General features: G+C 39.6%; 1 protein-coding gene across 1 annotated transcript; it reads left to right on the top strand.

Moving 5' to 3' along the window:
- Positions 1 to 6,522: 6,522 nt before the first annotated feature.
- LOC127100549 (uncharacterized) lies at positions 6,523 to 8,007 on the top strand. Its single transcript, XM_051037773.1, has 3 exons — positions 6,523 to 6,655; positions 6,875 to 7,355; positions 7,770 to 8,007. The coding sequence occupies exons 1-3, from the start codon at positions 6,523 to 6,525 to the stop codon at positions 8,005 to 8,007; spliced, it is 852 nt and encodes a 283-aa protein (XP_050893730.1).
- Positions 8,008 to 13,025: the final 5,018 nt, after the last annotated feature.

The raw sequence follows: 13,025 nt of genomic DNA on the forward strand, positions 1-13,025 counted from the left end.
GGGTGGAGAGATGAAGAAGAGGGGGTAAGTTCTAAGGAGAACAAAAAGGTGAGGGATATGAAATGAAACCACACTACGAGTTCCTCTCTTGAGATCATATTGATGATCCAAGTAGCTCCCATACTTTGGAATAAGCAAGCACAAAGCATAAGCAATCAAACAAGTCTCGCAAGAGATCCTCAATGTATCTTGTAACTTCCACATGGATGAACATGGTAATGATCTTCAAATTAAGCTCAGATGGAAACTCCTAGTTCAAGAGCACACACATCAAAAGTTCACAAGCAAACAAACATCACACACTATATACATACAAGAAGCTCAAACAATGGGTGGGCTTTAGTCAAGAGGGGTCATGTCAACCTCGACAAACAAGCCAAACTGTAATGGGGTAATTTGTAGCTCTTAACCACTAACATTGAAAGTTAGGGTGAAGCTGATCAACATGGTAAGGAGGATGAGACCTCATGCTCTTAACCCTGGCCTGGGTGAGCTCATGACAAAGAAAGCGTGGGGATCCAGAAAATGGGATCCTATTCCACTTGACAGACACTGGACAAAGATCTTGGTACATGTTCAGAAGCATCAACACGTAGTGTGAGCATAAAGAACGACTCACTGAATAACGGGGGATTGGCTACTAATCCCTTTTATCCGTCAATTGCCTCAACTGTTGGAGGTATTATCAGATAACACATGCCTCATCTTGGAGGTCTTTGAGCATAATTGTAAACAAACACAAACAAAGCCTCTGAAGGAGGAGTTGCCAGCAAAATGCCTGCCAAAAAGGTGACAGGACTTTAGACTACATGAAGTAAGAAGCTAACTACCTGAGTGGTGTATTAACCACAATCCAAAGCTCAAGCAAGAGCTAAAGCAAGCAACTAAGGTACCTGTACAAAGACTAAACAGTTAATATTTCAGTTATAAAACCAACAGACAAACAGTGAATCCTTCCAACAATTACACAATCCAATGAACAATGCCCAAGCATTCAAATGAACTCATGAGCTCAAGCACATCACTTAAAATACTACAAAACAAACACAAGTTAGAACTCAAATCATTTGCATCTCACAAAGTGAGAACAAATCAACCATCAATGCTAAATGTCCAAACCTGAAACACAAAACAAGGTTAGTTTATGTACAAAACACTAGTGCAAAGACTAGATTCAAAACTAAGTCAAATGATCAAAACAGAACCCAATCTTCTACACAATGCACACTCAAACAATCCACAAAATGTCCTCAAAAGGACCAGCGTCAAGTCAATAAGCAAGTATCTCAAATGATCTATGTCATGCAAGGACAAAAAATGTGCACAAAATGAACTTCCAACTTAGTAAATTCACATCAAAACAGAAACGCATGCAATGACTTTGAAATTTTTTATGCAAGTTTCTCATGTCATGAACAATCAATATGCAAAAGATCAAATCCAGAAAGGTTCAAATGATATATGATAAAAAATGCAACAATTCAATGTCAAAAATGTGACACAAGTTGTCACACTTTTCTCTATGTGTCAAAAGTGATGATAACATATGAGAAAAATTCCAAACCAGTGACCAAAAATTCATATCATGTGTGAATGTCAAGCATGCAAAAAATTGGATCAAATGGCTCAACAATGAAGATTTCACAATGCATTGAATGCAACATATCAAATTAACACCACATGGATTCAAAAATTCACAAATCAAAAACCAGACATCAACAATTCATGAACTTAACACTATAAAAAATAGACATCAATACAAAACAAGGAAAAAAATTGGGATTAAATTGGACAATTTTTGCATTTTTTATGATTTTTCTAAAACAAACAAAATAGTTGAAATAACAAAAGAAAATGGAGGGAAACATATATATTTGAATAAAACCAGAAAATATCACAACCGCACGATCTGGCGCGCAAAACAAATCAAAGGTCCACATTCAAAAGCCTGAAACGCACCGTTTCATTTATGACTCAGCATACATACATCAGCAGTCAAAACACGAATGGCATGGTCAAAGCAATCGCTACCAATGGATCTCACACCCAAGCGCATACATGGCAAACACGTCACACAAACCCTAGGATTTACAGACGCCGGAGCTACAGTCTCCGGTCGTCTTCCCCGACAACAAGCATGGCGGCGACAACCAAAAATTTCCAGAAATCAATAAGACCGGTACCATTCGAACTGTCCTTCCACATAGGTTTCAAATATCAACTCAACTCATTCTAATTCTTCCTATATTCTACGGATCGAAGAGAAACATTTTCATGATCAAAACTTTCAGTCAACCATACATGCTCAATACTCAACCAAAATCAATTATAATCATATCTACAAGCTCTACTAATCAAGATCTACACATCTATGACCTCAAAACAGCAAAAGGAGATGATGAATTTTTCATCACCTGGAAATGGAGGTTGCTGAAATCGTGTTCTCAAGAGCTCCAATGCTCCAGATCTTCTCCACTGAACTTGCCTTGAAGCTTTGTGCAAAGAGAATCAGTTGAAACCACTTGGATCCACCTCAACTTCCAACTTCCATCAACATGTTCATGCTCTTGCACTGCTCGATTCCTTGATGAATTGATCCAAACAGATGATGATTCTTGCTCAATGATGCACCGGGAACAAGAATATGCAAAGAGATTTAAGAATTATGTGGAGAAAATGGAAATTCAAAGAGAGAGAAAGTTGAGAGAATTTCTTGATTTTTGACCTGAAATTGTTCTGTTATGCAGTTATGATTAGGGTTTCAGCTTATATACTCCATGCTAATCACAATGCTAATCACTTAAGCCAATGGTTAATCAAGATTAAGGAGTTATGAAGCAATATGCAAAAATGCAAATGAAGCTCACAAAGCCATAATCCACGTGTACAGTCCCATGCTAGGCTTCCAATCCACTTAAAAACATCCAATGGCCATGCTTGAAGTGTTATTTTGCTTGCATCTTAAGCCACAAATGAATGATGAATAATTTCTTCAATTTGAACACATGTGAAATAATGAGAATACAAGCCATGATTACTTTGCATAATTGAGCCAAACGATATCATTTTGAGATGCCTTGAACATGAGGAGCATTTTGCAAAAAGAATGGACCAAATTGGAGCATTGTGTCAAAAGTTATGCCATTTTGAATTTCCATGCACACCTTGTGATCAAATGACCATAACTTCTCAACCAATCATCATATGGACATTAATTAGGACTTTTTGAAAATGGGAGACAAAGATCTACAACTTTCATGTTCACCAAAAATCCATTTGAAACTTCTTTGACATTGAAAAGTCAAGTTGAATGTGGACCAAAAACTTGCCAAATTTGGAAACTTTGAATTACAGGTCATTTTCCATTTTTAGTAACTTTTGCCATGACCTTTGAATCTTCAAGATGGAAGTTTAGAATGAAGAATAGACCTGATTTGAACATGACTGAGGTGTCTCAACTCATTTCCCCACCTCATAGCCCTCAATTGACTGCATTGTTGACTTTTGGTCCTCAGATGACCTTGAAATGTCTTGATTAAGCTTGAGCCTCTATCACTTGATGAAATTGCTCCAAAATGAAACCCTAGCTCATGTAATCTCCTTATAATAATCATGTGGTCCTCATCCCAAGAAAATTCCTCATCTCTTGCACAAAGGATCTCCTTGAAGCTCTTGACCTGGTGATTGCTTAAGCTATAAACAAAAGATGTAAATGACATATTCTTGTGCTTTTGGTTAGTGAATAAAATGAGAAAAGCAATGATATACAATTCAAGCATGCTTGGTGATCCCAAACCACTCACAAGAGATCCCTACCCAAAGGGAAAGGGAGCCAAGATGCTCAATGATCCTTGAGGCTATGCAATGCAATGTTATGATGCCATGAGGGATCTTAGGGACAAAATTAGGGTCTTACAGATGCCCCTATTTAAGGTCATTCTAGCCGGAGAAGTGAAGGTTAAAATCTTCGTCTCGACGAGGTAGAATGGGCTTAAATAATAACAAAGAGACAAATTTTGGTCCCTAAGAGACCTCATAATGCAAATGTATGTATGCAAAACAAACAAACTCTGTGGGGATATGTCTCCACAAAGAAGAAAAGACATCGGGAGAAATTGACAATCCATAGGAGTAATACACTCACTAGGGAACAGAGACTCTACCGGGGACTCTTATGGGGATAGAAAAACTCTCTACAATTTGAAACCATCTCTTGGAGCTTAGTTTGATATTCTAAACAATTTTAAGCTTGAAAATAAGTTTCTAAGAAGAAAGAATGATACAACATTTTTTCAAACCAAACATTTCCTTCTTATGCATGTTTATGTCGATTCGATACTACAAAAAAATCCTTGGGAAAGGATGTTTACGATATGATGCAAATTAAAATTAAGAGATAGGAGAGCTTCTTGTACTATCATATGTGTACAAGAAGAAGTGGTTACTTTATGACTTTTGTTTATCCTGATGCGCTTAACGTTCATGGTATCATTCAACGATTCTGATAGCGAAATCTATTAAAAGGTTAAAATGATACATTTGCAATGGATTTATCAATCCCATAGTTGGATCAACTCTCGTATCAAATGATTTGTAGAGAAGGAAAATCAATGATGGTTTATTGTTGTTACCACAAGAAATCTAGAAGGCATGTTGAAGGCGTAATCAATGAAAAGTGCCTTATGAATTTAAGGTTTATACCCCACCAAGGGGTGGTTTGAAAGAAAGATGTGCCTAAAATAAGCAAGAGCTGAGAAAAACATAAGTCACCAGGAGATGAAACCGACAGAAGAATCATGTTTGGTCGAAACCTATTATGTCGACTGAAATGAAGATTGGGACTTAAGGAATTCTTGGTCGTGTCAAACACATAGGAGACAGGGTCGACCCAAATACCTGGGCGGGAGAAGTTTGAAATTGAAAATGACTAGCAGTTACAAGGAGAATAAACGCCAGAATATGGAGCAATTTGTAGAACGTGTATGGAGCAGTTTGAAGATCGTGTCGCACGACGTCTGTTATTTTTTAGAAGTTTTTGGCCTATAGGCAGTTTCCTTAGTTTATTATATATAGGAGATCCCACGAAGGGCTCGGGGTGTTCACTTTGTACCAAAATCACTTATAAAAAACATCTCATTCCCAGCGCGAGGAAGCAAGAGTTTTTAAGAGTGCTATGTACGTGAATCACCACATTTATTTCAATGCAACTTCCTTATTTTTCAATTGTTCCCGTTGAACACTTTATTTTAATTTCATTTACTTTTGAGTTATCACTTTACGTTGTCATGTACGCTGTCGATACTGATTCTATTACGATAATAGAATTCACCAAAAGCGTGTTCGTCGTGTACGTCGTTTGAATGTTGTAGTGTTGTCGGTCACGAGTCACCCATAGGCTATAACATCATTATCATTTCGTGTGGAAAAAACCTGTGCTTGTTCAATACTTTGTTAGCAGTCGTTTCTCACAAAGTTAATTATCTGTCGAATTAAATAAGTCACATTGTCACACTAGCACATGTCTTAGGATCAACTGGTCGATCCTGCAAGTAACCCTTAGTTTAAGGCCTAGGGAGGACCAGCGGTTGTTTACCAATTTCCACAGTAAACAAAATGGCACGCCCAGTGGGACAGGTGCTAGTGTAGTTACGCAATTGCATGAAACTTAGAAGTGGCAAACTATATAGTAGGCCACAAGAAACTGCGAAAATGTCAAACTCCAATACAGATGAAGTGCCACGAGGGGCTTTATGCACTACGGAAACAGTAATCTCACAGGTTGCAACTTTGTCACCGATGACAAGTGCAACCTCAACGATGTCGACTACGGGTGCGGTTACAGCATCAATTCCTTTACCTCCACCGAGAGGTTCAGGATCAACGATAACGACGTTCAGACCTTATGTGCCTCGTTTTAGCACCACATATCCTCTTTATGGAATGTCGTATTCCTTATTGCCAGGATATCAGTCGACATCAAGTGCAGCATTGTTTTCAGACAACGCTCAAAATACTAATCCCTCCTTGCAAGAATCAACGCAAGGGGGTAATGTTCAGAATAGGAATAATACTCAGAATAGAACCATGCCGTTGTCGAACACTTCAATAACGGCGTTAAGGCCGCAAATGGATGATAGTAACCATGAGTTGGTTAATATGTTAACTAATCAAATGGGTATAATTTTTAATCCTGTGATACAGGAATCTGCTGAAACAAATAGGCAGCTGGCGAATCCATTGACGCGCTTGTGTAATTTTCTGGGGGCACCGGCTCGACAGATGGCACAAGTGGTTAGACAAACCGTTCCTGTTCAGATGGAGATAGGGGCAACAAAAGATGAGACAGTCCACGAGGGACAAATCCTTAGACCCCAACAAAATTAAGGCATTGAATCAGGAGTAGCAGGACGTAATCAGATGGTGTTGGTCAATCGACACCAAAATGCTGATCAAATTGTCGATCAACATCGACAAGAAGACTTAGCAGTAGAAAATAATTTGACAACTATTGTCGAAAGGATTATGGCTAGGAATGGTATGGGTGCCACATCGCAAAGGCTATTATATATCTCCCCGTTGGCTGAATTTATTCTCCAAACCGAGGCACCTGGGGGAATGAAAGTGCCTAAGTACACTAAGTTTGGGGGAGAATCTGGTGAGTCGACAATAAAGCATGTTTCCAGATATCTAATAGAGTCGGGAGATTTAGCTCATAATGAGTGTTTGAGAGTAAAAAACTTTCCTTTCTCTCTGACTAAGGCTGCCTTCACATGGTTCACTTCTTTGGCCCCAAGTTCGATTGATTCATGGGCCAAATTAGAAAATAAGTTCCATGAACAGTTTTACGAAGGACACTCTAAAATTCGTTTGGCAGAATTGTCTAGTATTAAGAGAAGGTTTGCTGAGAGTATCGATGATTATCTGAATAGATTCAAATCATTAAAGGCCATGTGCTTTACGCAAGTACCAGAACATGAACTTGTTCAAATGGCTGCTAGGGGGTTAGATTATTCCATTAGGAAGAAAATAGACCCAACTTTTGTGAAGAGTATGTCACAATTGGCTGATAGAGTTAGACATCTCGAACGACTAAGGTTAGAAAAGGTTAGACACAATAAGGCTAAGAAAGAAAAAGTAATGTTCGTCGACTATGACGCGACGGATCCAATATATGAGGCTGATTATGCCTCATCGACTGAATTAGAAATTGACGTGGCTGAGTTAAAGCCAGGATCCGCCTATGAGTGTCAATCATTACTTCCTACGCAAGGGAAAATTCCTATCGAAAACAATCCAAAATTCCCTTCGAAAACTTATACATTTGATATGACAAAGTGTGAGGAAATTTTTGATTTGTTAGTGAAAGATGTTCAAATGGTGGTGCCACCTGGTACTAAAATACCACCATTAGAACAAAGACAGAAAAGAGGATTTTGTAAGTATCATAATTATCTTGGTCATAATACCTCTAATTGTTATCTTTTCAGGGATCTGGTTCAGAAAGCGATTCAAGAAGGCAGGCTGAAATTTCTTGGCCGCAAAATGAAGATCGACGCTGACCCTCTCCACCAGGAGGAAGCTCTATTCGTGGAGCCAGTCGAGATCAACATGGTCGAGATCACCGAATACGATGAGGCCGACATGCTGGAGCAAACTGGTGAAAGCCCAGATGTCGACATAGCTGAAGTCTACCCAAGGGCTGATGAAGATTTGGTAGATTTCTTGTATCGCTGCAAGAATAAGGGTTCACAAGTTTGCTTGTGCCCTAGATGTGGTGTTGTCACCGACAAAGTAGTTGCTGAAAATTTCCAGAAGCTACAATTGGGCAAAAGCAAAAGAAGTGGGCTAAATAGAGAGCGCCAGAATGAAAGAGTCCCAAAGAAGGCTGTGGAAAGTGCTCAGGCGAGGCCTAGGAGCTTCGTACCACCGAAAAGTGTTCCTAGAGGCACCTGGGTCAAGCCTCAGGGAAAACAAGAAACCCCACAAGGGGTTGCTGCTGCTAGATGAGGTCTAGCAATTAATTACAGGCGTGAGGTCAAGTCTGAGAAAAGGACTCATGTCTTTGAAAATTATTTGGGGAAGAACCCCATGTCGAGGACTCAATGGAGACGCTTTCAGAGGTGTAAGCAGGCCAAAAGAGAGGCTGCTAGAGGAATAGCTGGAAAAGGCATGGCCAGTGGGGCGAATGCTGGAAAGAAAGTTGTTGTGAAGGTCGACACGACAGCAGAAGAACGGATCAGGGAGTATGTCCGTCGACCAACTGAGAAATGTTCTGATGAAGTTACTAATGACTTCAATTCAGAATCTGAAGTAAGTATGGACATCTTAGTCAATGTGGTGTCAATTCTACCACAAGAATATAATTATGTGACTGAGGTGGAGGAGTCGGTAGATGATGTCGACGCTGAAGAAATGGCTTTACACCAGCCAAGATGCTACTTTGTGTTAAATGATGGTTCTCTTGAGAGCCAAGAAGCAGTTTTTGAAAGGCTACGATGACTATGAAAAATCATTTGAAACCGTTGTTGATTAGGGCCAAAGTGGAAGGTGTGACTATCAACAAAGTGTTGGTAGATTGTGGCGCCACTATTAACATGATGCCACACCATATTCTGAGGAAGATTGGCAAGTATGACACTAATATTAGATCCAACAACGTGGTCTTGTCTGACTACGGGGGCAAAACGAAAAGCACCATGGGTGTGATCATGGTGAATATCACCGTTGGTTCAATAACTAGACCGACACTGTTTATGGTGATAGATGCCAAGCCAAGTTACAACTTGCTATTCGGCAGAGAATGGATCCATGGTGTCGGATTTGTACCATCTTCAGCACATCAAAGATTGGTGATTTGGAGAGAAGATGGAGTGGTCGAAAATATCGAAGCTGACCAAGGGTACTTCATGGCTGACCTGAACAATGTCGGCAAGAAGGAATTCGAGAGAAAGTTGGCCAACATTTCTCCTTGTTTTCCAGCTGAGGATGTGTATGCTAATCTGAGTGAAGCTTTTGTTTCTCTAACTTTGCACGAGACTCATGGCTTCATTTGGGATGTGGAACATTTAGATGAGCCACCCTATGCAGATATTCGACCGACAGGCTGGGGGGATGTCATGGATGATGACTGAGCTAGAAGCTCTAAAAAGGATTTCGGCATACGTTGTCGAGAACAAAATAAAATCGGCTCTAGAGGATGAAGAAAACATGGTTGTCGAAGCCTATGTGTTAAAGAAAGAAGGTAATTTGGCTATTGAGCCAGGGCCTCCAGATAAGCCAGTTTTGGCTAAAGGAAACGCCAACATGCAGCGTTTGGACTGCATTTATGACGATGAACCTTTAGGGTTTGAAAAAGATCCAAGGGCGCCATAAAAGATGCGACCAAAAGACCCCTTAGAAGAAGTCGACATTGGCGAAAATGGCGACAAAAGGCCAACATACATCAGCGCTAACATCGACAAAGAGTTAAAATCTGAGGTAATATCTTTACTTAAAGAATTTAAGGATTGTTTTGCTTGGGATTGTAACGAAATGCCTGGTTTAAGTAGGGATTTGGTCGAGCTAAAACTGCCAATAAAAACTGGAAGAAAGCCAGTAAAGCAAACGCCTAGGCGTTTCGCACCAAAGATCATGGCAAAGATAAAAGTCGAGGTAGAAAGGCTCCTCAAAAGCAAGTTTATACAAACTGCAAGGTATGTTGAATGGTTGGTCAATATTGTGCTAGTAATTAAGAAAAATGGGTCTTTAAGAGTATGTATTGACTTTAGAGATCTAAATGCTGCTACCCCCAAAGATGAGTATGCCATGCCCATAGCAGAGATGCTGGTCGATTCTGCCGCTGGTTTTGAATATTTAAGTATGTTAGATGGTTATTCTGGATATAACCAAATTTTTATTGCAGAAGAAGATGTGTCGTAGACGGCGTTTTGATGCCCAGGAGCCTTGGGTACATATGAGTGGGTAGGTTGTCATGCCATTCGGCCTGAAAAATGCAGGAGTGACATATCAGAGGGTAATGAACTCAATGTTCCATGATTTTATTGAATATTTCATGCAAGTATACATTGATGATATTGTGATAAAATCAAATGGTCGACTTGCCCATGTCGAACACCTCCGAAAGGCCTTTTTAAGGATGAGGAAATGTGGATTGAAAATGAATCCATTAAAGTGTGATTTTTGTGTGCAGGCAGGTGATTTCCTTGGCTTTGTGGTGCATAAAAAGGGTATTGAAGTAAACCAAAGCAAAACAAAAGCCATTATGGACGTTAAGCCTCCGTCGACCAAAAAGGAACTGCAATCTTTGTTGGGCAAAATAAATTTTCTTAGAAGATTTATATCAAATTTAAATGGTAAAACTAAATCCTTTTGACCATTCCTACGACTGAAGAATGAGGACTTTAAGTGGAAAGAAGAGCACCAAGAGGCTTTCGACAGAATTAAAGAGTATTTGACTAAGCCTCTAGTACTGGCCCCTCCTGTTAGGAATAGGCCAATGAGGTTGTATATTGCAGCTTCAGAATCGACTATAGGAAGTATGTTAGTCCAAGAGGATGAAAAATGTGTCGAAAGACCTGTGTATTACCTTAGTCGAATGCTTAATGATCCTGAAACTAGGTATAGTGATATAGAAAAACTATGTCTATGCCTGTATTTTTCTTGTATAAAACTAATGCAATATATTAAGCCTCTTGATGTGTATGTATCTTCTCACTTTGATATTATTAAGCATATGTTGTCTAAACCAATTTTGCATAGTCAAATTGGTAAATGGGCCTTAGCGTTAACTGAGTATTCTCTGACGTACGCGCCTTTAAAAGTGATGAAAGGGCAAGTGGTGGTAGATTTCCTTGTCGACCATTCAATGGTCGAAATGGCTCAAAATTATGTAGACATAGTGCCATGGAGATTGTACTTCGACGGTTCAAGACATAAGAACGGATCTGGGATGGGGAGAGTCATAATTTCTCCAGATGCAATTCCAGCAGAGTTCAAATACAGAATTGAAGGAGTATGCACAAACAATGAAGCAGAATATGAATCGTTGATCACAGGACTTGAACTTCTGCTAGAATTGGGGGCAAGGAATGTCAAAATTATGGGAGACTCTAAGTTAGTAATTAAGCAAGTATCAAAAGAATACAGGTGTGTTAAAGGAAATTTAATCATGTATTTTGTGGTTACCATTAGATTACTCAAGAGGTTTGAGCAAGTAAGCCTCCAGCATATACCATGGAAAGAGAACCAGAGAGCAAACGATATGATGCAGGAAGCTTCAGGGTACAAAGCATCGAAAGACCAGGATGAAGAAGAGGTCCAAGTAAGAGAGAAGGTACGAGCGAAATTGTTATCACCATCAGATTTTTTGATTATAAAGTTGGGAGCTGTAGATAAATATCATTTTGAAATTCTGACCGTCGACGACGAGGGAGAAAGTGATTGGCGTAAACCGTTATTCGATTATTTATGTAATCCTATAGGGTCGACAGATCGAAAGGTAAAATATAGGCTCCTCAGCTATGTCCTGGTGAATGATGAATTGTTCAAAAAGACAGCTGAAGGAGTTTTACTAAAATGCCTAGGAGAAAGTGAGGCATATATGGTTGTGTCTAGTGTACATAGTGGAGCGTGTGGGGTGCATCAAGCAAGACTGAAGATGAAATGGCTTTTGATGCGCTCAGGAGTTTATTGGCCTACAATGTTGAAAGATTGCATTGAATTTGCTAAAAGCTGTCAGGAATGCCAATTGCATGGGGGCATACAGCATGTGCCTGCAAGCGAGTTGCATACAATTGTGAAGCCCCGGCCTTTTCGAGGGTGGGCATTGGATGTGATTGGAGAAATAAAACCAGCTTCGTCAAAACAACAGATGTATGTTTTGGTCGGTATCGACTATTTCACAAAATGAGTCAAAGCTGTAGCATTGACAAATGTAGATCAAAAGGCTGTGATAGACTTTGTCCAAAGTCACATCATATGCAGATTTGGTATCCCAGAAACAATTACAACCGACCAAGGGTCGGTCTTTACTGGTCGAAAAGTGCAAGATTTTACAAAAGAGATGGGAATCAAATTATTGACTTCTACCCCATATTACGCACAGGAAAATGGCCAAGTCGAAGCGGCCAATACAGTGATCATTAGCCTAATAAAGAAACATGTAGGCAAGAAGCCAAGGAATTGGCATAAGAAGTTAGATCAAGCTTTTTGGGCATGTCGAACGTCGCCAAAAGAAGCAACCAGAACAACTCCATTTCGACTGGTATATGGGCACGATGCAGTGTTACCAGTAGAGATTCAGGTTCATGCAGTCAGAACCCAAAGGCAATACGAAATACCTTCTGAAGATTATTGGAGCATGATGGCAGACGAATTGGCCGATTTAGATGAGCAGAGAATGTTAGCCTTGGATTCACTACAAAGGCATAAAGAAAAAATCGCCAGAGCCTACAATAAGAAGGTGAAAGGCAAAATGTTCGCTGTCGACGATTTAGTTTGGAGAGTGATCTTGCCTATGGATAGAAATGATAGAGTTTTGGGTAAATGGTCCCCAAATTGGGAAGGACCGTTTAAGGTTTTGCAGGTTTTCTCTAATAACGCCTACGAGGTCGAAGAGTTGGCATCAGATATGCAAATCTTGAGGGTAAATGGAAAATACTTAAAAAGTATAGGCCTCTCCTTCAAGAGGTCAAGATTTTGGCAGACTAAATGGCTGTCGAATAAACTAGGTTGGAGAAAACTATGTTTGAAACCAGCTATAAAAGCACAGAAAATTAAATGTACATAGTGCTGAAAAATAAAATAATGGCATAAAAAATTGGCAAAAAAACCATGGTTCAAATATTACATAAAAATAGAACCGGTCAAAGTTGACCGAATCTAGATTAAAATGATTGAAGCTCAAGGTTGTAGTGGAGAGACGTAGGTTCCAAGTTGTCGGTCTGGACTTTAAGCTGTTCAAGCTTATTTTCAACGTTGCCAAGTTCTTCAGCCACAACCAAGGCATCGTTGGTGGTCTGCTCCAT

Source organism: Lathyrus oleraceus, chromosome 1, assembly GCF_024323335.1.
Source record: "Lathyrus oleraceus cultivar Zhongwan6 chromosome 1, CAAS_Psat_ZW6_1.0, whole genome shotgun sequence".
NCBI classification, from domain to species: domain Eukaryota; kingdom Viridiplantae; phylum Streptophyta; class Magnoliopsida; order Fabales; family Fabaceae; genus Lathyrus; species Lathyrus oleraceus.

Coding starts and splice junctions, on each gene's coding strand:
- LOC127100549 (XM_051037773.1), top strand. CDS start 6,523: ATGGCTAGGAATGGTATGGGTGCCACATCGCAAAGGCTATTATATATC. Junction 6,656..6,874: donor TAAGTTTGGGGGAGAATCTG/GTGAGTCGACAA, acceptor TTCGTTTGGCAG/AATTGTCTAGTATTAAGAGA. Junction 7,356..7,769: donor TGTGAGGAAATTTTTGATTT/GTTAGTGAAAGA, acceptor CTTGTGCCCTAG/ATGTGGTGTTGTCACCGACA.